We start from the raw sequence: 25,214 nt of genomic DNA on the forward strand, positions 1-25,214 counted from the left end.
ATGTTCAGGATCCTAGTCCCCCATTTTAGCTGCCAATCCCACAAGGAAGCCAACACTGCACACCGCTAATCACAGAACAGGTTTTCTTCTAAGATTGTCCTATATTAGGCTCCATCCACTGAAGAAAAGCGTCCCCACCACGTTTCACGTTGGGTATGGTATGTTCAGGGTGACGTCTAGTGTTAGTTTTCTGCCACACATAGAGTTTTGCTTTTAGGCCAAAAAGATTAATTTTGGTCTCATCTGACCAGATCACCTTCTTCCAGATGTCTGCTGTGTCCCCCACATGGCTTATCGCAAACGAAACGTCTTATGGCTTTCTTTCAACAATGGCTTTCTTCTTGCCACTCTTCCATAAAGGCCAGATTTGTGGAGTGCACGACTAATAGTTATCCTGTGGACAGATTCTCCCACCTGAGCTGTGAATCTCTGCAGCTCCTCCATGGGCCTCTTTGGTTACTTCTTTGATGAATGCTCCCCTTTCCGGGCCTCTCAGTTTAGGTGGACGGCCATGTCTTGGTAGGTTTGCAGTTGTGGCATACTCTTTAAATTTTTGGATGATGGATTAAACAGTGCTCCATGAGATGTTATAATCTTGGTATTTTTTTTTTATAACCTAACCCTGCTTTAAACTTTTACACAACTTTATCCCTGACCTGTCTGGGTCTGTGTTTCTTGGCCATCATGATGTCGTTTGATCACCAAGGTTCTCTAACAAACCCGGAGCGTGACACCCCAATGTGATTCAGGTTACGTGGAGTCTGATTCCAATAAAAAGATACGACTTGCTGACCCTTACCGCAAAGAAAGATCCTAACGGACCAAGTCAAGCTGGATTCACTGGGTATGCTGGAGAGGATCCTCTCTATAAGTACAATCCCTCCAGGGGTCACCAATCGATCAGTGAAACGACCAAATAAAAAGGAAAAAACTCTTATAGTGTAAATCCGTGTATGATGATCATAAACATGTATCCCCAGTGACTGGTAATAGACAGTGTGAACATAAACAAACCACCACCAGTACACACACTGACCCTTACCAGAACCACTGATCCATCAGGATCAGTCAGAGCATAGGGGATAAAACACAGTAGGCAGCGATGGGACGTCTCAGCCAATGTTGGAACAGGAGATGCAGCAGGTAGAATATGTGAGAGGAGGAAGAAAGACTCACATAGCGTAATACCGTAGCGATATTTAATAAAATAAAATAGTAACACTTACAATTGGGTATAAAAATAACAGCAGGGTATGAGAAAAGCCGGCCGGCGTGTCAGAACGGATCCTCAGATTGCGGTGACGTCAGCACGTCGCCTCCCAACGTTTCGTCTGCTCTAGACGTGGTCACGGGAATGAGGAGACGTTCTGCGTCACCGCATATAAACGTAAAGTGGGCGGAGAGTCAACTGGACAGCAGTCTCTGAAGATCGTCCGTCCACCATCTTGCTTGAGGGCAAAAATCAGGGAAACAAACGTGGTTGCAACATATGCTCCCAGACTGATAACAAATTATGTATAACCAACAACAGGAACCTAAAACGATCCTATCGAAGGAACCATAGAGAACAAAATTTGTATTGAACAAGGTTCAAAAGACATGTCTGATGAACAAAGAAAAGAAATTAAAAAAATTAATTATATATCATCTGAGACTGGTGTCCAATTGGCTGACCCAAAAACAACATCACATTCGAAAATAATCAAAAAATATATAAATTAAAATAGAGATTAAAATTAAAGAGGATATCATACACATCAGGTTATTACAGAAAAAGACATATATATATCCTCTAAACTGATGCCCACTCAGCAAACCGAATCGCACCAACACAATTGATTATGGTCATTAGTAATTATCACAAAAATAGTGTCATATATGCAGCCACAAAACAGACATGACACAAGCAAACGTGTAGGGATCAAAAGTTTGCGAATAATGACCTAATTAAAAAACTGCACAAATTATGCTGTATTGATAAAGGGCAAAACAAACGCATAATTGTGTTATTGAAAATTCTTAAAAAATTCTTAAAAAAATTTATCAAATTAAAAACACCTAAAACGATTATCAATAAAGGAAGACATCATGCACCTAAGCGTTATCAATAAAACAATTGACATCTACCTCTATGTTCATACCGTGAGGTTCATAACATTTTAATTGGTGAATCCACATCATCTCTGACTGTGAGATGCTCCTCACAAGGTCACTCCCTCTCCAGTGTGCCTGAAACTTTTCAATTCCCAAAAAAATTGTGCCCGTGGGATCCTTATTATGAGCCAACAAATAGTGTTTGGACACAGAATGATTTGGGAAACCGTTACAAATGTTTGTGAGATGTTCATTCAACCTTATATGGAGGGGACGTTTGGTCCTTCCCACATACTGGAGTCCACATGGACATTGGAGTAGATATACCACTCCCACAGTAGAGCAGGTAATGAATGTTTCGATAGGAAACCTTTTGTTTGTATGTCTAGATCCAAAGCTGATCGTTTTCTTAGAGATTTGGCGATTGACAGCACAAACATTACATTTGCCACATTTAAAAAAACCCACCAGGCCCGATAAAAACATAGAAGGGATCCTGGGTGGGTCCAAAACATTGGGTGCCAACTTATCCTTCAAGGATGTCGAACCCCTGAAGATGACCCGGGGTCTATCAGGTAGTATGGCACCCAAGATTTTGTCACTCTTAAGTACATGCCAGTGTTTACTGATGATGTGTTTAACACTGGCATGTTGGCAACAATAATCGGTGACAAAAGGGGTTCTATAATTACCCCCTTGATCGTCTCGGGGTTTAACACAAAGTAAATCCTCGCGGTTGGTTTTGGTCACCAGATCCAATGTGTCAATCAAAGAATTTCGATCATAACCCTTTTCAACAAAGCGTTCTGTTAGAACCCCAGCCTGATCAAGAAAAACACTATGTTTACTGCAGTTCCTTTTCAAACGGAGGAATTGTCCTTTAGGCACAGCTTTAAGCCAAGTGGCATGATGACAACTGTCACTTGGAATGAAGGCATTCCTGTCCGTGCTTTTAAAATAGGTGGCAGTGGTGAAACCATCTTGATCTGCAGAAATAGTTAGATCCAAGAAATTAATTCTATCCTTACTGGCCTCATATTTGAGTATGATCCCCCTATTGTTGGTATTGAGGAATGTCATAAAGGTAGATAGTTCATCCTCAGACCCTGTCCAAAGGAGGAGGATGTCGTCTATGTACCGCGCCCATAACCGAATATGGGGCCTAGTACTGACACCGACGACATCCTCCTCCCATTTGGCCATAAATAGATTGGCCAAACTCGGGGCATATTTGGCCCCCATCGCCACTCCCTTATCCTGCCTATAAAATTGGCCATCATGCCAAAAGAAGTTGTGGGATGCGGCATATTGCAATAACTCCATGATGAAGGAGATTTGAACAGTTGGAAGTCCTGAGTCCCTTTCAAGAAAAAAAGAGACGGCTTCCAATCCCAGATCATGTGGGATCACGGTATACAAGGAAGTGATGTCAGCCGTCACTAACCACAAATCTGGTGTAGGCTGTATATCTGACAACAAATTTATGACCTGTCTGGTGTCTTTTAAGTAAGAAGGCATATTCCTCACCAGAGGCTGAAGAAAAAAGTCAATATATTTGCCCACCCGGGACGTCACCGAGTCGATGCCACTGACAATAGGGCGTCCCGGGGGGCAAATAGGGTCTTTATGTATCTTTGGAAGATAATACATTATAGGCACCCGAGGTGCCTTAGGGACCAAGAATGCTTTCTCTTTTTTATTTAAAATGTTGAGGCGAAAGCCTTTATTTACAATCTTGACAAGGGCTTTCTTGTACCTGTCTCCCGGATTGAGGGGGAGGCGGGTATAAGTGTCACCATCGTCAAGGATACGTCTCATTTCCAATAAATAATCGTTTTTATTTAAGACTACAATGCCTCCCCCCTTATCCGCGGGGCGGATAACGAGATTCTTGTTGGCACATAAAGACTTAATACCCTCCTCTAAACTTAATTTACATCTCACTTTCTTAATGTTAAGATTATCAAGATCTTTAAGAGTCAGGTCTCTAAATACCTTAAGGGACGCCGGAAGTTGACCAGGGGGGTTGTACGTGGAGGCATTGGACAAACCTGAATGAACATAGTTTGAAGTCATGGTGGTAGAGGGATTAAAAGGGTTGGAGGATACATAACGCTGGATATTTAATTTACGTATAAATTTATGAACATCCATATAGGCTCTAAATTTATTAATGTTTCTTGGAGGGGCATATTTCAATCCCTTATCAAGGACATATAATTCCGAACTTGACAAAGTGTGGGAACTGAGGTTAAAAATACCGGCCCCTGTCACGTTTTCGGCCTTTTTGGGCTTGTTGTGTTTGCCCCCTCTGCTCCCTCTTTTAGTTCGGCCAATCTTTTTGTTCCCTGGCCTGCCTTGGGAAAACCCCAATTGGATTGGGTCGAATTAGGATGACTGGGGTACCCTAGTTCGTAAGTGGCTGGGGGTACAGTTTGACTAGTGGAGGAGTCCGAGAAAAAATTCTGACTCTCTATATTCTCCATATTTCCTAACGGAAGAAAGCTATTTCCTAACTCAGGACTTCCAACTGTTCAAATCTCCTTCATCATGGAGTTATTGCAATATGCCGCATCCCACAACTTCTTTTGGCATGATGGCCAATTTTATAGGCAGGATAAGGGAGTGGCGATGGGGGCCAAATATGCCCCGAGTTTGGCCAATCTATTTATGGCCAAATGGGAGGAGGATGTCGTCGGTGTCAGTACTAGGCCCCATATTCGGTTATGGGCGCGGTACATAGACGACATCCTCCTCCTTTGGACAGGGTCTGAGGATGAACTATCTACCTTTATGACATTCCTCAATACCAACAATAGGGGGATCATACTCAAATATGAGGCCAGTAAGGATAGAATTAATTTCTTGGATCTAACTATTTCTGCAGATCAAGATGGTTTCACCACTGCCACCTATTTTAAAAGCACGGACAGGAATGCCTTCATTCCAAGTGACAGTTGTCATCATGCCACTTGGCTTAAAGCTGTGCCTAAAGGACAATTCCTCCGTTTGAAAAGGAACTGCAGTAAACATAGTGTTTTTCTTGATCAGGCTGGGGTTCTAACAGAACGCTTTGTTGAAAAGGGTTATGATCGAAATTCTTTGATTGACACATTGGATCTGGTGACCAAAACCAACCGCGAGGATTTACTTTGTGTTAAACCCCGAGACGATCAAGGGGGTAATTATAGAACCCCTTTTGTCACCGATTATTGTTGCCAACATGCCAGTGTTAAACACATCATCAGTAAACACTGGCATGTACTTAAGAGTGACAAAATCTTGGGTGCCATACTACCTGATAGACCCCGGGTCATCTTCAGGGGTTCGACATCCTTGAAGGATAAGTTGGCACCCAATGTTTTGGACCCACCCAGGATCCCTTCTATGTTTTTATCGGGCCTGGTGGGTTTTTTTAAATGTGGCAAATGTAATGTTTGTGCTGTCAATCGCCAAATCTCTAAGAAAACGATCAGCTTTGGATCTAGACATACAAACAAAAGGTTTCCTATCGAAACATTCATTACCTGCTCTACTGTGGGAGTGGTATATCTACTCCAATGTCCATGTGGACTCCAGTATGTGGGAAGGACCAAACGTCCCCTCCATATAAGGTTGAATGAACATCTCACAAACATTTGTAACGGTTTCCCAAATCATTCTGTGTCCAAACACTATTTGTTGGCTCATAATAAGGATCCCACGGGCACAATTTTTTTGGGAATTGAAAAGTTTCAGGCACACTGGAGAGGGAGTGACCTTGTGAGGAGCATCTCACAGTCAGAGATGATGTGGATTCACCAATTAAAATGTTATGAACCTCACGGTATGAACATAGAGGTAGATGTCAATTGTTTTATTGATAACGCTTAGGTGCATGATGTCTTCCTTTATTGATAATCGTTTTAGGTGTTTTTAATTTGATAAATTTTTTTAAGAATTTTTTAAGAATTTTCAATAACACAATTATGCGTTTGTTTTGCCCTTTATCAATACAGCATAATTTGTGCAGTTTTTTAATTAGGTCATTATTCGCAAACTTTTGATCCCTACACGTTTGCTTGTGTCATGTCTGTTTTGTGGCTGCATATATGACACTATTTTTGTGATAATTACTAATGACCATAATCAATTGTGTTGGTGCGATTCGGTTTGCTGAGTGGGCATCAGTTTAGAGGATATATATATGTCTTTTTCTGTAATAACCTGATGTGTATGATATCCTCTTTAATTTTAATCTCTATTTTAATTTATATATTTTTTGATTATTTTCGAATGTGATGTTGTTTTTGGGTCAGCCAATTGGACACCAGTCTCAGATGATATATAATTAATTTTTTTAATTTCTTTTCTTTGTTCATCAGACATGTCTTTTGAACCTTGTTCAATACAAATTTTGTTCTCTATGGTTCCTTCGATAGGATCGTTTTAGGTTCCTGTTGTTGGTTATACATAATTTGTTATCAGTCTGGGAGCATATGTTGCAACCACGTTTGTTTCCCTGATTTTTGCCCTCAAGCAAGATGGTGGACGGACGATCTTCAGAGACTGCTGTCCAGTTGACTCTCCGCCCACTTTACGTTTATATGCGGTGACGCAGAACGTCTCCTCATTCCCGTGACCACGTCTAGAGCAGACGAAACGTTGGGAGGCGACGTGCTGACGTCACCGCAATCTGAGGATCCGTTCTGACACGCCGGCCGGCTTTTCTCATACCCTGCTGTTATTTTTATACCCAATTGTAAGTGTTACTATTTTATTTTATTAAATATCGCTACGGTATTACGCTATGTGAGTCTTTCTTCCTCCTCTCACATATTCTACCTGCTGCATCTCCTGTTCCAACATTGGCTGAGACGTCCCATCGCTGCCTACTGTGTTTTATCCCCTATGCTCTGACTGATCCTGATGGATCAGTGGTTCTGGTAAGGGTCAGTGTGTGTACTGGTGGTGGTTTGTTTATGTTCACACTGTCTATTACCAGTCACTGGGGATACATGTTTATGATCATCATACACGGATTTACACTATAAGAGTTTTTTCCTTTTTATTTGGTCGTTTCACTGATCGATTGGTGACCCCTGGAGGGATTGTACTTATAGAGCGGATCCTCTCCAGCATACCCAGTGAATCCAGCTTGACTTGGTCCGTTAGGATCTTTCTTTGCGGTAAGGGTCAGCAAGTCGTATCTTTTTATTGGAATCAGACTCCACGTAACCTGAATCACATTGGGGTGTCACGCTCCGAATTTGCTCTTCACATGGACTTTCATTAATGATTTTCCTCACTTTTGTATATCACACCACCTTGATAGACATTGTGTTTATACAGCCTTCTGTCCTTTGAAGGCCTTCACTTCATTTTTTTCAGCGCTACTCCATTTTTTTGTATCAGATTTTATGTTAGTATAACATTTTTGAGTCAGCAGCTTGTTCACGATTTGTTTGCATTAGTAAGCGCACTTTTTTCCCTTTTTATTTCTCTAACAAACCGCTGGGGGCTTCACAGAACAGCTGTATTCATACAGAGATTAAATTACACACAGGTGGACTATATTTACTAATTAGGTGACGGCTGAAGGCAATTGGTTCCAGTAGATTTTAGTTAGGGGAATTGGACACTTTTCAAACATTTTGTAAACAATTTTGAAAACCATTTATCATTTTCATTCCACTTCACAATTATGTGCCACTTTGTGTTGATCTATTACATCAAATCCCAATATAATACATACATTTTTGGTTGTAACATGACAAAATGTGGAAAATTTCAAGGGGCCGAATGGTGTGCAGAGACCAGACGGTGAAAGTGTAAAGACAGTTCAACGTGCATTTTTTGACTAGGATTCCCATTGAGGGGTCACCGTCTATCGTGAGGATTGACTGGATGGCTGCTGAAAATTCTTCCAGATTGTGTTATGTAATGGGGTTTTATTAATGGCATTGTGGAGAGCGCTGGAGTCACTTTATATGTGTGCCATTACACTGTAAAGTACTATTGGAAGATCTTCATTTACTATAGCACATTGTGCACTTTATGGACTCTTTGGCCATTTGGCACTTTAAGAGATTTTTGATATTTATACTTAATATTTATAGCACTGCACTCTTTGAATTATATAATTGAATGGTCACTTTTTGAGCTAGCAGCTCCACCTCCCAAGCGCTCACTGATACTTTATTATATACCAAATAATATTTTCACTTATAGAATACAAAATAAATCTACTTAGCAGACCAAAATGTAACAAATAAGGGAAGTATGGGATTAAGATTTATAAGTATTATGGGCCAGATTCAGAAAGAATCACGGCTGCGTAACGTATCGTCTTTACATTACACCGCCGCAAGTTTTCAGCGTAAGTGCCTGATTCACAAAGCACTTACCTGTAAACTTGTGGCGGTGTAACGTAAAGCCGTCCGGCGCAAGCCCGCCTAATTCAAATGGGGCGTGTACCATTTAAATTAGACGCACTCCCGCGCCGAACGTTCTGCGCATGCTCCGTTAGTAAATTTCCCGACGTGCTTTGAGCGAAATTAAGGCATGAAAAAGCAGCCTTAACTTTGCGACGGGAAAAAACGACTTACGACGACGTAACGCACGCGAGTAGCTTCGTGGATCGCCGTAAAAGCTCATTTGCATACCCGACGCTGGAAAACGACGCAAACTCCACCCAGCGGCTGCCGAAGTATTGCAGCCTAAGATCCGAAGGCGTACGAAGCCGTAAGCCTGTCGGATCTTAGCCAAAAGCCGTCGTATCTTGTTTGTGAATCACAAATTAAGATACGACGCGGCAAATTTGAAAATACGCCGGAGTATCAGTAGATACTCAGGCATATCACTTTTGTGAATCTGGCCCTATGTTCTTAACAGTTGGGCAGTCATAGGTTTTCCAAATTTATGTGATCACAAAATCTGTATTTCAAAATCCATTCTAATGTTTCTACATAATTTTTGACATAATTAAAATAATGAAAAAAAAAACTTACAGTCATCGTCAATAATTTGTTCTATAATAACATCAGGAATAGAATTCAAGTGAAGAGATTCATTCTTAAATGAAAGCATGCTTGTTGCCTGACAGTCAGTATCAACTGTTTCCAAGCAGGGCTGGTACTCTAGTTCTAGGTCGTATTCATTTTTCACCATCTGTACAAGATTGTTTTGAAAATCCATGGAACATGTTGTTTCTGTTACATATGTTGCAGCATTTTCATGCATCGGCTCAATAGCCAAAGGGCAAGATTCACTTCCAGTAGGCAAAAAAGTGCAGTCATCAGGCATTACTTGACAACTGCGAGAGAAAGACGGAAAAAAGGAAAAGGAAAAAGCAAACACATTTTGACTTGTCAATTTTATATCTTGGAGTACAGGACACGTGCTTGATATTAAAAGACCCTGGCATATAGGCTGGGATGTTCAGGTGATGTGACACTGGCAAATCTTTTAAGAAAACACCCTCTGGTTATCCCATAACCCTACAAGTTCTCAGATTTGTAGTAAACAATGCAGAACACCAGAACTGAGAGGCAGGTGTCCTGTATTGTACTGCAGAGTATGGATTTTCCAACCAAATCCCCTTTTTTTATTGTACAGTATACATTTGCTGGGACACTGGCAAAGCTTTTAAGAACACACCCTCTGGGTATCCCCCCCCCCCCTCCCATAACCCTACAAGTTCTCAGATTTTAATTAAACAATGCAGAACACCAGAACTGAGAGGAAGGTGTCCTCTATTGTACTGCAGAATATGGGTTTTCCAGCCAAATCCTTTTTTTTATTGTACAGTATACAATTGCTGGTCATAGACCCTGGGAAATCTGGAAGCAATAAACAAGAAGGGAGGGCAACAAGGCAAACAGAACTATGTAAACATACTCATCTCAGATTGCTGAAGAACTAGGACTTCCACCTTGTAGACGTTTAACCACTTGCCTACAGGACACTTGCACCCACTTTCTGCTCAGGCCAATTTTCAGCTTTCAGTGCTGTTGCACTTTGAATGACAATTGCACGGTCACGCAACACTGTACCAAAACATTTTTTTAGCATTTTCTTCCTCCAAAAAAGAGCCATCTTTTGGTGGTATTTAATCACTGCTGGGATTATTTTTACGGGGGGGGGGGGGGGATGGGTACCCTTGTGAACCTAACTTCAGTTTTTTTTTTTTTTTGCGGAGCCCCGCCTACTTCCGCAATCCACTCCCAGCAAGCACTGTACCACGAGTGCTAGAGAGTGAGAATGGCACTGTCCATTACAGGTCAGCCAGGCGGAGGTCTCCCGACGCCGTGCCAGGCGACCAAAGCAGACTGTGTAAGTACATTACAGCAGACCTGAAGCCTCCTCTCAGAACACCATTTGTCCTGAGCACACTGTACAAGTACAATTGTGCATTACAGGCCTCCTCTGACCACTGGCTCTGGCATCCAGGGCACTGTGGATTACAGGCCATCCCTCAGACGACTATCCAGCACTGTGCAGCATTACAGGCCTATTCATACTACCGTCCAGAGCAGCATGCAGCATTACAAGCCTCCTCAGACCACCATCCAGAGCACTATGCAGCAACAGGCCTCCTCAGAGCACTATGCAGCAACAGGCCTCCTCAGACCACCATCCAGAGAACTCAGGGTAGAGGGAATTCTGAACGGTTTCAAATACCAGTATAAGTTTTAATATTGGCACAAAACCTTCAGGCTTCTGCTAAAAGACTGAACACAAAAGAGGTGCAAGCACCAGAGCAGAGTAGATGGGTGACAGTCAGGAAGGGTAGAGGGGAAAGAGTCAGGGACACTGATCCTGTTCTGCCATGGGGTGTGTACACAAAACTAATTTACGTAAACTCATCCAGCATTTAAAGACACATATTGCTCCGTTTTTATCTCCTTATGCCTTCATAGGATACAAAATGAACAAAAAGGTTGCTTCCATAACTGTGTACAACAGTAAAGCGGATGTTCTGCATTAAGAAAACAAGGCCTAACAAATACTACAAAAATTGTAATATGTATATTTAATACTTACTTGGCTGTATCATCATGCGAAATGCTTCCAATCGTTTCTAGTACATTAATGATCCCTTCAACATCCATAGTGAACCTGTGGAACAATAGAGGAAAAGCAAATAAATGACAGCTACAGTGGATCAACACACCCCTGTTAAAATATCAAGTTTCTGTGATGTAAAATAATGAGACAATGACAAATCATTACAGAAAGGTTTCCACCTTTAATGTGACCTATAATCTGTAAAACTCAGTTGAACAACAAAGTGAAATCTTTTAGGTGGAGGAAAGTAAAAATAAAAAAATAAAATATGGTGACATAAGTGTGCACACCCTTAGGCTGGGTTCACACTATTGCGAATTGGATGCAGGTTTGTACACTTATATAACTACATCATTTTATTTATTTTTTTTTCTGATGGGGCACACACACACACAATGTTCAATCTCAAACGTTGAGGCTGGGTTCACACTATACTACACGACAGCAGGACAGCAGTACGACTTTCATCATACTTTGCTCTGCAACATCTGTCCTACATTGGTCCTACATCCATCCGACTGACTTTCATGAACAGGAAACTTTGATCAGACTTTGTGACAGTCTGACATGTTCTTTGACCAATCAAAACAATCCCAGTGTGAGAATTTTTTTTTACTGCTGCTGTAATCACATAAAAAGAAAAAATGTATCTCACGCCAAATGTGCAATTAAACAAAGAAGCAAAATAAATATGAGCTGCACCTCAAAAAAACAGTGGATACCACTGCTGCAAAGTGGATTAAAAAAACGGGTGAGTGCGCTAATAGCTAATAAATAAAATTATAACTATAATCAAAAATAAAATAAATAAATAAATGAACAGCAAGTGAAACACCAGCCTACCTAATATAACCTAAATATCTCAAAAAAACATGTTATCATCTAGTCCCCAACGTGACAGGTGCCTAATAGATAAACTTGATAACTAGTGATCATTAAGTGAAAAACAAATATAGGGCCAGATTCACATACATTTCCGCTACGCAGCGGCGGCGTAACGTAATCCATTTACGTTACACCGCCGCAAGTTTGCAGTGCAAGTGCCCAATTCACAAAGCACTTACCTGTAAACTTGTGGCGTTGTAACGTAAATGCGCTCGGAGCAAGCCCGCCCAATTCAAATGGGGCGGGCACTATTTAAATTAGGCGCGTTCCCGCGCCGAACGTACTGTGCATGCTCCGTCGGGAAAATTACCCGACGTGCATTGCGCTAAATGACGTCGCACGGACGTCATTTGTTTAGACGTTAACGTAAATGGAGGCCAGCGCCATTCACGGACGACTTACGCAAACGACGTGATTTTTTAAATTTCGGCGCGGGAACGACGGCCATACTTAACATTGCTTAGGACACCTAGGAGGTAGCCCTAATTTTACGCAGCATATCTCGACGGAAACGACGTAAAGTTAGATCGAAGGGCATCGCGGACGTTCGGGAATCGCCGTAACTAGTCATTCGCATATTCTACGCCGACCGCAATGGCCTCGCCACCTAGCGGGCGGCCTAGAATTGCATCCTAAGAACCAACGGTGTAAGTCAATTACACCTGTCGGATCTTAGGGCTATCTAAGCGTAACTGATTCTATGAATCAGCCGCATAGTTAGGACAGGCGGATCACAGAGATACGCCGTCGTATCTCCTTTGTGAATCTGGCCCCTAATAACGATATTCCATAAATGAAGAAATTAGAGATTTACATGTAATTAAGGCAAGAACAAATCGTTCCCTTGTAGAAGGTATCAAAAAATTAGAACATAATAAACAAATAGTAGTATGTCCGGCAGATAAAGGAGGAGGAGTGGTGGTACTCACTAAGGAAAACTACTATACAGAGATCCAAAGACTTTTAGAAGACACCAGTACATACAAAACCATTAGCCCAGGACCCCCTAGTAAAATTAAAATTTTTATTAACTGGTTGGGTTAACAATGGAGTAGCCAAACAGATATTGGACGCTAAAGGGGCTCAATATCTTCTACCGCAGGAACCTCGTACTCCAGTACTATATATAGTGCCCAAAATCCATAAAAGTAAAGACAAGCCTCCTGGTCGACCCATTGATAGTGGGATAGGATCCCTCTATTCTCGAGTGGGGGAGTACCTGGATAGCTATTTGCAGACTTTGGTTGTCCAAGTGAAATCTTACCTGAAGGATAGTCGAGAGCTTATTAAATCCATATCGTCTATAGGAGTGACGGATGCCACACTAATGGTCACTATTGACATTGAGTCATTGTATACTAATATTAAGCAAAATTATGCAACTGTGGCAGTAAAATTAGCTTTAACAAATGACTCCAGTTTAAAACAAGTCACAAATAGATTTTTTACTAGCAGGTCTTTAGCAGGCCATGGGCAATAATTACTTTTGGGCACAGGATAGATTTTATAATCAAATAAAAGGGGTGGCAATGGGGGCTCGTTATGCCCCCAGTGTAGCGAATCTGGTATTGCATAAATGGGAAGGAGAGACCATTTTTCAAGATTGTCAGGCTCTATTGTATTATAAAAGATACATTGATGATGTGATTATGGGAGGGTTCCCAGACATCATTGGAGTCATCATTGGAGTTGTTTATAGCATCCATGAATGACAACCAATATGGACTTAAATTCAAAGCAGAATGGAGCCTGAATACGGTCAACTGTTTGGATCTCACTTTAGTTAAGAATGGTGACAAAATCTGTACAAAGACTTTCTTTAAGCCCACCGATAGGAACGCCTTTGTGACGATGAACAGTTGTCAGTACCCAAAAGTCAGTACATCCGGCGTGATAGCATGACAGACTTCCACACACAGGCGCCATTCTTACAAATAGATTTAGCGAAAAGGGCTATTGCCCAATGATGCTTGCCAAAACCAGAGAGGAGGTGGCCACCATGGATAGGGAAAGCTATTTGGGGACTAAGAAGAAAAACCTATTCCAGGGAGAATTGGCCTTCCATCTCTGGTTTTCACAAGCAGTACAAGAGTGTAGAGAAAGTTTAAAAAGTTCTGGCCGGTTTGGATGGAACAGGGTTTCATTACTGCACAAGATGTAAATCTTGTCGCACCACTTTAACCCACTTAAGGACCGCCTCCTGCACATATACGTCGGCAGAATGGCACGGCTGGGCACATGTACGTACAGGTACGTCCTGTACTAGTACCCAGCCGTGGGTCGCGGGCGCGCTCCCGTGACCCGATCGCCGCTGGAGTCCCGCGATCGGTCCCCGGAGCTGAAGAACAGAGAGAGCCGTGTGTAAACACGGCTTCCCCGTTCTTCACTGTGGCGGCTGCATCGATCGTGTCATCCCTTTTATAGGGGGACACAATTAATGACGTCACACCTACAGCCACACCCCCCTACAGTTGTAAACACACTTCAGGTCACACATAACCCCATCAGCGCCCCCTGTGGTTAACTCCCAAACTGCAACTGTCATTTTCACAATAAACAATGCATTTAAAATGCATTTTTTGCTGTGAAAATGACAATGGTCCCAAAAATGTGTCAAAATTGTCCGAAGTGTCTGCCGTGTCATCGCAGTAGCGGAAAAAAAACGCTGAGCGCCGCCATTAGTCGTAAAAAAAAATAATAATAATAAAAATGCAATAAAACTATCCCCTATTTTGTAAACGCTATAAATTTTGCGCAAACCAACCGATAAATGCTTATTGCGATTTTCGTTATCAAAAATAGGTAGAAGAATTTCAAAATTGTCGCTCTATTTTTGTTTATAGCGCAAAAAAATAAAAACCGCAGAGGTGATCAAATACCACCAAAAGAAAGCTCTATTTGTGGGAAAAAAAGGACGCCAATTTTGTTTGGGAGCCACGTCACATGACCACGCAATTGTCAGTTAAAGCGACGCAGTGCCGAATCGCAAAAAGGGGCAAGGTCCTTTAGCTGCATTTTGGTCCGGGTCTTAAGTGATTAAGACATACTAAGAAAGTCACCAAATTCAAGTCACATGTAACACAGCAAGAATTCAATATTAAATCTCTAATTACCTGTTATTCCAAACACGTCACATAAGTCTTGGAATGCCCTTGCTCCCTGCAGTATGTGGGTCGTACCACCCGTGAACTAAGGGTTAGGATAAATGAACACGTGGCAAATATAAGGAAAGGTTTTCCTAACCATAGGGGGTTATTTACGAAAGGCAAATCCACTTTGCACTACAAGTGCAAACTACAAGTGCAAAGTGCACTTGAAAGTGCAGTCGCTGTAAATCTGAGGGATAGATCTGAAATGAGGGGAAGCTCTGATTTAATCATCCAATCATGTACAAGCTAAAATGCTGTTTTCTATTTTCCTTGCATGTCCCCCTCGGATCTACAGCGACTGCACTTCCAAGTGCACTTTCAAGTGCACTTTTAGTGCAAAGTGGATTTGCCTTTCGTAAATAACCCCCATAGTGTTTCACAACACTTACTCCAGTTCCATGACAGGGACCCACACTATTTGACCTTCTATGGAATAGATAGAGTTAAATATCATTGAAGAGGTACGGACATGAAGAAGGCCATCTCTCAGAATGAGACTCAGTGGCTGTATCGTTTGAGAACTATACAGCCGCTGGGTCTCAATATAGATCTGGACCTTAATTGCTTTTTGACCAATGACTAATGTAATTTTCAGCCTATTGGTTACATGTCACCATAAAGGGTTTCCCGCACCTCTTTTACACAACACTGAGATTTTAGTACTCATTTTTAGTATCAATACTTTTGACTTTTTTTAATAATTTGGTTTACAGTTATGGAATTGATCTCGTTCATAACTACAATGTTACTTGTCATGTCATCATAAAGGGTTTCCTGCACCTTATTTACACCCTATTGGGAGTGCCTGTATTGTTTAAGAACTATGCAGCTGCTGGGTCTCAATATGGATCTGGACCTTAATTGTTTTTTGACCAATGACTAATGTAATTATCTGTCTATTGGTTACATGTCAAAGGGTTTCCCGCACCTCTTTTACACATTATTGGGATTTTAGTACCAATTTCTAGTATTAATTCATTTTTTGATGTCTTTTATAAGAATTCGGTTTATAGTTGTTGAATTGATCTTGTTCATAACAACAATGGTACTTGTCATGTCATCTTATTATTTTTCAATTTGTTTTTATTAAGTTTTTTTAAAAACACAGATTTAATTTAGATTACATTATCGATAAGCTTACAAAAAGATTCCACAATTAAAATAAATTCAACATAACATACACATAAATGCCAATAATAAACAATTACACATAACACAACAATAAGGGTCAATCTTGCATCCTTCTGATCTTTTGCTCTCTCCTCCACCTTTACCCTTTCTTCCCCATCTCTCCCACCCCAAGGAGAAGGGAAAAAAAGGGGGGGGTGGGGATTTTAAGTGCTTGGTGCCCAAATTCTATTTCTAGACTTATAGTGCCTATACCCCCACATTCTATCGTTATGAGGGGACCAGAGAGCTCTCGTACCCCATTGCCTATATGCCTCTCTCAACAGAGGGAGGAAAAAAATAAAAAAAAATAAAAATGTTTATATATTTTTAACCCATCTTCCTTTACTCGCCCAAGCTATATTGTTTAAGTACAACTTGTGCTTCTCACCCTTTAATTTATGTGATTTCACAAATTTCCCCCCTCCCCCTCCCCTAGACCAGGGAGAGAAAAAGGGAAAGAAAGAGAAAAAAAAAACACACACACACAATCCTTCCTCCCGGGGGGTGGGGGAGAATCCCTAATCCTACCTCAGGCCAGACAGCCAATGTCTAAACTTCGCCCAGCCCTCCCAAATTCCAATATCTCCACTATTTGGTTCCTTATGTTGGATCATTACCTCCTCCATGCTTCTTATCCTTTTTACTTCCCTTAACCATTCTTGTATCTTGTCATGTCATCTTAAAGGGTTTCCCGCACCTTACACCCAAGTGGGATTTTAGTACCAATTTTTAGTATCAATTAACTTCAAATAAAGATGGCAAAAAAGGGGAAAAAGGCAACTGATGTCTATTATTCCAACTAAAAATATAAAACGTATTGGTTTCTCATATAGAAACGGTGTTCACGATTAAGATGAAGTGACACTTACCTTATATTAGGATGGGTTTTCAGAGATTCAATCATGTGATCATTTTTAAAATCCACCATCAAATCTGCAATAAGCTAAATAAAAAAAATGTGTTAAAAATGTAAAATAGTTAAAGTTTATTTAATCATGCATTAAAGTGGAACTCCAGCACAATTTCTTAATACAATAGGAGCTGGATTGGGTTTAACAGGGGTGTCCAAACTTTTGACCTCCCGTGGCCACATTTAAAGAAGAGAAATGGTCGTGGGCCATGCATAAAATAAACCAACAAGACAGCTGATGAGCACATAAGGTCGAGCACAAGCTACCGATTACTGATCTAGATAATGTACATACAGTGGATATAAAAAAAATCTACACACCCCTGTTAAAATGTCAGGTTTATGTAAAATTTGGTAAAAGATAAATCATTTCAAAACGTTTCTCCACCCTTAATGTGACCTATAAACTGTACAACTCAATTGAAAAAAACAAACTGAAAGGCATTATATATACCATGAAACACAATGAAGACCGTCATCAAGTGGAGAAAAATGCACAACAGTAACATTACCAAGAACTGGACATCCCTCCAAAACTGATAAAAAGAAGAGAAGAAAACTGGTCTGGGAGGCTGCGAAGAGGCCTACAGAAACAGAGAAGCTGCAGGACGATCTGGCAAGTACTGGCTGTGTGGTACATGTGACAACAATCTCCTGTATTCTTCATATGTCTGGGCTATGGGGTAGAGGGGCAGAACGGAAGCCTTTTCTTGTGAAGAAAAACATCCAAGCCCGGATAAATTTTGCAAAAAAACACATCTGAAGTTTCCAAAAGCATGTGGGGAAAAATGTGTTATGGTCTGATGAAACCAAGGTTGAACTTTTTGGCCATATTTCCAAAAGAGCACCATACTCACAGTGAAGCATGGTGGTGGCAGCATAATGCTTTGGGGTGGTTTTGCTTTAGTTGGAACAGGGGCTTAGTCAAGGTAGAGGGAATTCTGAACAGTTTCAAAAACCAGTATTAATATTGGCACAAAACCTTCAGGCTTCTGCTATAAAGCTGAACACAGAGGTGCAAGCACCAGAGCAGAGAGGATGGATGACAGTCGGGAAGGGGAAAGAGTTAGGGAGGCCAATCCTGGGCTGGAACATCCCAATAAGTACAACCTGTTGCGTGATATTGCGGAAACCAATCAAGGACCAAGATTGCTGGAGCAGAGTGACACCCCTACCTGCCAGGGGAATAACTTTTCCAGTGAGGGCGGGGGAAGAGCCAAGTGAAAGGAAATACTGATTCTGGTGGTAGGGGACAAATTCGCAGGAGGACACAAAGACCTGAAGCACAGAGCTGTATGTTGTCGACCAAGCGCTCGGGTTCGGCACATCACTGATCAGGCGAACAGATTACTGGGAGGGGCAGGGGAAGACCTGGCAGTCATGGTGTACGTTGGCACCAATGACAAAGTCAGAGGAAGATGGAGTGTCCTAAAAAAAAAAAAAAATTTTAGGAACTTAAGAGCTAAATTGAGGCTTAGGACCTCTAAGGTAATCTTCTCAGAAAAAAAAGTGAAATAATTCAGCGCTGGAAAGTAAATACCTCATAAACATAAACTAAATAAATTGCAAGCCAGCACTGCAGATATAATCCAAAAAATATCTCAAAGTGAAATTAAATAAGTAAATAGTGCAGCGCAAAAACATAAAATCTATAACAGAATTAATAACGATTAATAAAAGTCCATAAAGTGCAAGGTGGTAAAAGGTGCTCCAAAAAACAATAGTGACGAATAGTGCAGCAATCTTTCATAAGATCAGTGACCCACAGGAAAGGGATATCCTCCACCAAGGCTATGGATGGCCTCTCACCTCAGCAATTCGACCTGTGGCTAGGTCAAAAAGCATAAAACATATCCTCCAAGTAATAGATGGTAACAGCATACAAGAAGTCAGCTCTGTGCATCCCCAGATGGAACCAGCAATCAGTAGGACAACTCGGCAATCTCCCAAACTTATTCCATGGACCGAAAAGGCAACAAAAGAGAAGGACTAGTGCTCTCCGTTTGAAACAACTTTAATCTAAAACATATTCAGTATAAAAACACTCACATTTGAGGACACTCTCAGTTGAGTGTATAGCGAACAGCATGTAACCGGAAATTCCGGATCGAAACAGTCAGCGTGTAGGTCTCGTGAGGCAGGCGAACGCGGGTGACGTTGACGTGACTCCTCCCCCTCGTACGCGTTATGTCCCAGAGTAGGCGGGACTTCTTCAGCGTGGGGCGGGGATCCAAAAAAAAACAAAAATAGGATCCCCGCCCCACGCTGAAGAAGTCCCGCCTACTCTGGGACGTAACGCGTACGAGGGGGAGGAGTCACGTCGACGTCACCCGCGTTCGCCTGCCTCACGAGACCTACACGCTGACTGTTTCGATCCGGAATTTCCGGTTACATGCTGTTCGCTATACACTCGGCTGAGAGTGTCCTCAAATGTGAGTGTTTTTATACTGAATATGTTTTAGATTAAAGTCGTATCAAACGGAGAGCACTAGTCCTTCTCTTTTGTTGCCTTTTCGGTCCATGGAATAAGTTTGGGAGATTGCTGAGTTGTCCTACTGATTGCTGGTTCCATCTGGGGATGCACAGAGCTGACTTCTTGTATGCTGTTACCATCTATTACTTGGAGGATATGTTTTATGCTTTTTGACCTAGCCACAGGTCGAATTGCTGAGGTGAGAGGCCATCCATAGCCTTGGTGGAGGATATCCCTTTCCTGTGGGTCACTGATCTTATGAAAGATTGCTGCACTATTCGTCACTATTGTTTTTTGGAGCACCTTTTACCACCTTGCACTTTATGGACTTTTATTAATCGTTATTAATTCTGTTATAGATTTTATGTTTTTGCGCTGCACTGTTTACTTATTTAATATTCTCAGAAACACTACCGGTACCTCGAGCTAAACCAGAGAGGCAGCAGGAGATTAGGGAAGTAAACAAGTGGCTGAGGAACTGGTGTTGAAAAAAGGGGTTGGGGGTTTCTGGAGTACTGGGTCGAGTTATCAGTCGGTTACCAGCTCTTTAGCAGGGAAAGTGCAGATAGGCTGGGAGAGAAGATGGCCGAGAAGTTAGAGGGGCTTTTAAATTGGGTGATGGGGGGATCCAGATGGAGAGATAGCCAGCGTGAAACAAATTTCAAAGTGAAGTATTGGGGGCATTAGATGTAGGTTGGCTAAAGCATCTAAACATGAGGCAAGTATAGTAACAAGTCCTATTTGCAACCTCAGAACACCCAATAAGGCTATAGTATGCGTCCGGACAAAAACACATGGCTTGTTCACCAATACCAGGAGTCTGGCGGACACGATGGGAGAACTAGAGCTGCAACTGTACGAGGAGGATTTAGGTTTTGTGGGAATTTTAAAGACTTGGTTCAACAGCTCTCATGATTGGCTGGCAACCATTCAAGGGTATTCCCTATATCGCAGAGATGGGGAGGGTAAAAAAAGGGGGAGGGCTATGCCTATATATAAGAAAATTATGTACAAGTGAATTTGAGGGACATCACTAATGGAGCAAGGGAGGAGGTGGAATCCTTATGGGAAGAGCTACAAAAGGGAGGAAACCAAAGGGAAAGTAATACGGTGCATATGCTATAGGCAACCTAATTAGAGGGAGGAGGAAGAAGTAGATCTCCTATCACAGTTTGGAATGGCGGCAAGGATGGGAAATGTCATTATAATGGGGGATTTTAATTATCCAGACATAGACTGGGCCGGAGGAACCGCACAATCGTCTAAGGCTCGCCATTTCCTTAAATGTCTTGCAGGACAATATCATGGGTCAGGTGGTAAATTCACCAGCTAGAAACAAAGCGTTACTAAACCTACTGATTACAAACAATACAGACCTGATCACAGATGTGGAAATACGGAGCGATTTAGGAAACAACGATAGCATGTCTATTAGTTTCAGTATAAATCACACAAATATGAGACATAAGGGGAATACAAAAAAAAAAAACTTCCATAAACTACACTCCTTGCAAGAATAAATTAAATGGGATAAAATCCTAGGAACAAAGCACATGGGGGAAAAATGGGTGTGCTTTAAGAGCATATTAAAGCCAGTGCATCCCAATGGGAAAAACATTTAAAAATGTCAATAAAAGCCCAGAGTTGTACTGCGGCAGGTTGGCTCTCCTGGGCAAATCGTTGTCATTGTACATAGGCCGCTTCAAGACCACAAGAGGCCCTGTGGCACGATGCCGGAGCCAATGCGCATGGCCGGTGACTGCAATGTCCGCCGGCCACCCGTGATCGCTCCTGAGATAGACAGAACGGGGATCTGTCAATGTAAACAAACCCATCACTGTTCTGTCAGGGGAGGATAGACAGATCTGCTGTTCCTAGTGATCAGGAACAGTGATCTGTCTCCTCCTCCAGTCACTACACTCCCACCACAGTTAGAAATACCTCCCTAGGGAACACTTAATACATTGATTGCCCCCTAATGTTATTCCCTTCCCTGCCAGTGAACTGTATACAGTAATCAGTGGCTATTTTTAGCACTGAATGCTGTATAAATGTCAATGGTCCCAAAGTGTCCGATTTGTCTGCTCAAATCTTGCAATCCCAATAAAAATTAAAATTGCTGATCACCACCATTAATAGTAATAATAAAAAAAAATTAAAATGCCATAAATCTATTTTGTAGATACTATGGCCCGGATTCACATAGCACTTACGCAACGTACCCATAGAACTAGATACGCCTGAAATTAGGCTTCATCCAACCGACGTAAGTTTCCTACGCTGTCGTATCTTCGGCGCATATTTACGCTGGCCGCAAAAGGTCGCTTCCATTGATTTACGAATCGAATATGCAAATGAGGGAGATATGCCGATTCACGAACGTACTTGCGCCCGTCGCAGTAATATACGCCGTTTACGTAAGGCGTACGCCCGGCGTAAAGTTATTCCACATATAGGGAGGCGCAACCCATGCAAAGGTATGGACCACGGAACAGCCGTCGTATTTAACATCGTTTACGTAGTACTATGTGAATAGGGCTGGGCGTAGGTTACTTCAGTGATTCGACGTATCTTAGACGTTCTTTCCGACGTGATTCTGAGCATGCGCACTGGGAAGCGTCCACGGGACGGCGCATGCGCCGTTCGTTCGGCCCAACATTTGCATGGGGTCACGGTTCATTTAAATGTATCACACCCACTTCCACCTACTTTGAATCAGGCCGGCGTACGCGTTGGGAGCAAGTGCTTTGTGAATACTGTGCTTGCCTCTCTGTGTTACGTCGGCGTAGCGCATATGAGATGCGCTACACCGGCATAAAGATGCGCTAAGGTATTATGAATCCGGGCCTATAACTTTTGTGCAAACCGATCAAAATACGCTTCATGCGACATTCTTTACCAAAAATATGTAGAATACATAACTTATGAAGAAATTCGTTTTTTTTTACCTTTGGGGGTATATTTATTATATCAAAAAGATAAAAAAAATAAAAATCCAAAATTGTCGGTCTTTTTCTTTGGTTAGATGCGCGCAAAAAAAATAAAAATAAGAAAATGGCCTGTCATTACGGGAGAAAATCCTTCCGGTCCTTAAGTGGTTAACTCCAATGAAAAAATGCATAAGATAAAAAACACAAAGGAGAAGGCTGTGGGGTCAACATTTCAACTTTGCAAAGCATGCAATATGAAATGCAAGGGTGCAATCAGGGTGGCTAAGATGGAACACGAAAGGCACATAGCAGAGGAGAGTAAAAAAATAAAAAATAAAAATCTTAAGAAATTCTTTAATCACTTCAATACAAGGCACTTACTCTCCCTTCCTGCCCAAGCCAATTTTCAGCTTTCAGCGCTGTCGCAATTTGAATGACAATTGCGTGATTATGCTACACTGTACCCAAACAAATGTTTTATCATTTGGTTCCCACAAATTGAGCTTTCTTTTGGTGGTATTGGATCACTTCTGCGATTTCAATTTTTTATGCAACAAGAAAGAAAAAAGACAGAAAATTTTGAAAAAATTGGATTTTTTGTACTCACCGTAAAATCCCTTTCTCTGTCGTCCACAGCTCCTTAAATCTTGACAAGTGGGTTATGTTCCTGTTCACAGGAGAGGACTAGGCAGAAACATGTTGGATAATTAAATACATGTTACTTTAAGTGTAGAACAGCCCCGCCCAGGGGGTGGTCCCTCCAAACTTAACCCTCCTCCCTGCAGTATGCAGCCTCAGTTCGTAACAAGCAGTACAAACCTAAAAAAAAGGAGGGGTGGATGCTGTGTCCGTCCATGGATGTCAGAGAAAAGGATTTTAAGGTGAGTACAAATAATCCTATTTTCTCTTATCGTCCATGGACGGACACAGCTCCTTAAATCTTGACAAGTGGGACATCCCCAAGCAGTGTTCAAAACAAGGGGTGGGAACAGTATCAGTAAAACCAATTTAACTTCACCCCAAAACAAGCAGAGCTCCTCAACAGAGGAGGTGCAACAGTAAACAGCCGCCTGCAAAACCTAGTGGCCAAAAGAAGCATCAGAAGATGCACTTACAGCAACCATGTAAAATCTGGAAAAATGGAGTTACACTTACCGGTAACGTCCTTTCCAGTAGTCTTTCAGGACAGCCACAAATAGAGAAATAGGCTCCCCCTCTTCCTTTAGGAAACACTGCACAGCCTTCAAATTCTCTCCTCCCCCTGCTAGACCTCAGTTTTTATACGAGCACCTCCGGTCCGCTGGGGAGACACAAGAACATGTTAGTAATCCATAGTTTAAACATCAATATCATACTATGTTCCTGGACTAAAAACCAATCTTCCAACTTTTCGGGTGGGTAACCAGGGCTGTCCTGAAAGACTACTGGAAAGGACGTTACCGGTAAGTGTAACTCCATTTTTCCCTATCCGTCTTTCAGGACAGCCACAAATAGAGAGGATAATCGAGTACTTACAATTAGGGTGGGACTATGGCTTGCAAGACTTTTCTCCCAAAAGCTTGTTCGCCTGCTGACACCAAGTCTACTCTATAATGCTTGACGAAGGTGGCGTAGCTGGACCAAGTTGTGGCTCTGCATATTTGATCTGGCGTTGCTCCAGCCCTTTCAGCCTGAGAAGTAGCCACCGCTCGAGTACAGTGTGCCTTTATTCCTGTAGGGACTTCCCTACCAGTCAAGGAGTAAGCCTGCCCAATAACTAATCTAAGCCATCTAGCAATTGTGCGTCGAGACGCTTTCTGTCCCTTTCTGGCTCCGGAAAACAAAACAAATAAAGAGTCTTACTTCCTAAAGCTTTGAGTCAGCTCCAAGTATTGTAGGATGCATCTCCTGACATCTAGTGTACTAAACCTGAATTCCCTTTCACCTGAGGGATTGGAACAAAACGAAGGCAATACAACCTCCTGGCTTCTATGAAATTTGGAAGCCACTTTAGGCAAAAAGGCCGGATCGGTTTTAAAAACAACCCGATCCGGGAAAATAACGCAAAAAGGAGGTCGAATGGACAGGGCTTCCAATTCGCTGACCCTCCTGGCAGTGGTCACTGCAACCAAAAAGACTGTTTTAAGTGTTAAATCTTTTAACAAACATTTGTCTAAGGGTTCAAAAGGCAACCCTGTTAGTACCTGTAAAACTAACGAAAGATCCCACTTGGGGAAGGGGGGTCCCGAGAAGGTTTCTGTCTGGACAAAGCCCTAAAGAACCTGATTACCCAAGGATTAGAGGCTAGAGGGGTCTCTAGAAATACACTAAGGGCTGAGACCTGACTTTTAAGGGTACTCACTGATAAGCCCTTATCCGCTCCGCACTGAAGGAACTCTAGAACGGACGTGTGGCTTTGTGCTGAAAAGGAAAACTCTCGGCACCATGCATTACAGCGAAGCCAAACTTTTCTATAAATAGAACGTGTCTCCTTCTTCCTACTGTTAAGAAGGGTGGTAGTCAGTTTGTCCGAAAAACCTCTGGATCTCAGTAAGGACTCTTCAGTAGCCACGCCG

General features: G+C 41.9%; 1 protein-coding gene across 1 annotated transcript in view; it reads right to left on the minus strand.

The window, feature by feature from the left end:
• Nucleotides 1–25,214, minus strand: part of RNF17 (ring finger protein 17) — a 720,374-nt gene that overhangs the window by 516,545 nt on the left and 178,615 nt on the right. Inside the window, exons 9-11 of the mRNA XM_040339329.1 lie at nt 17,216–17,289; nt 11,119–11,193; nt 9,084–9,388 (exon numbers count right to left, since the gene is read on the minus strand). Of these exons, the coding sequence (XP_040195263.1) occupies nt 9,084–9,388; nt 11,119–11,193; nt 17,216–17,289 (454 nt within the window). The remainder of the gene's footprint in view (nt 1–9,083; nt 9,389–11,118; nt 11,194–17,215; nt 17,290–25,214) is intronic.

Source organism: Rana temporaria, chromosome 2 (genome assembly GCF_905171775.1).
Source record: "Rana temporaria chromosome 2, aRanTem1.1, whole genome shotgun sequence".
Taxonomy (NCBI): Eukaryota; Metazoa; Chordata; class Amphibia; order Anura; family Ranidae; genus Rana; species Rana temporaria.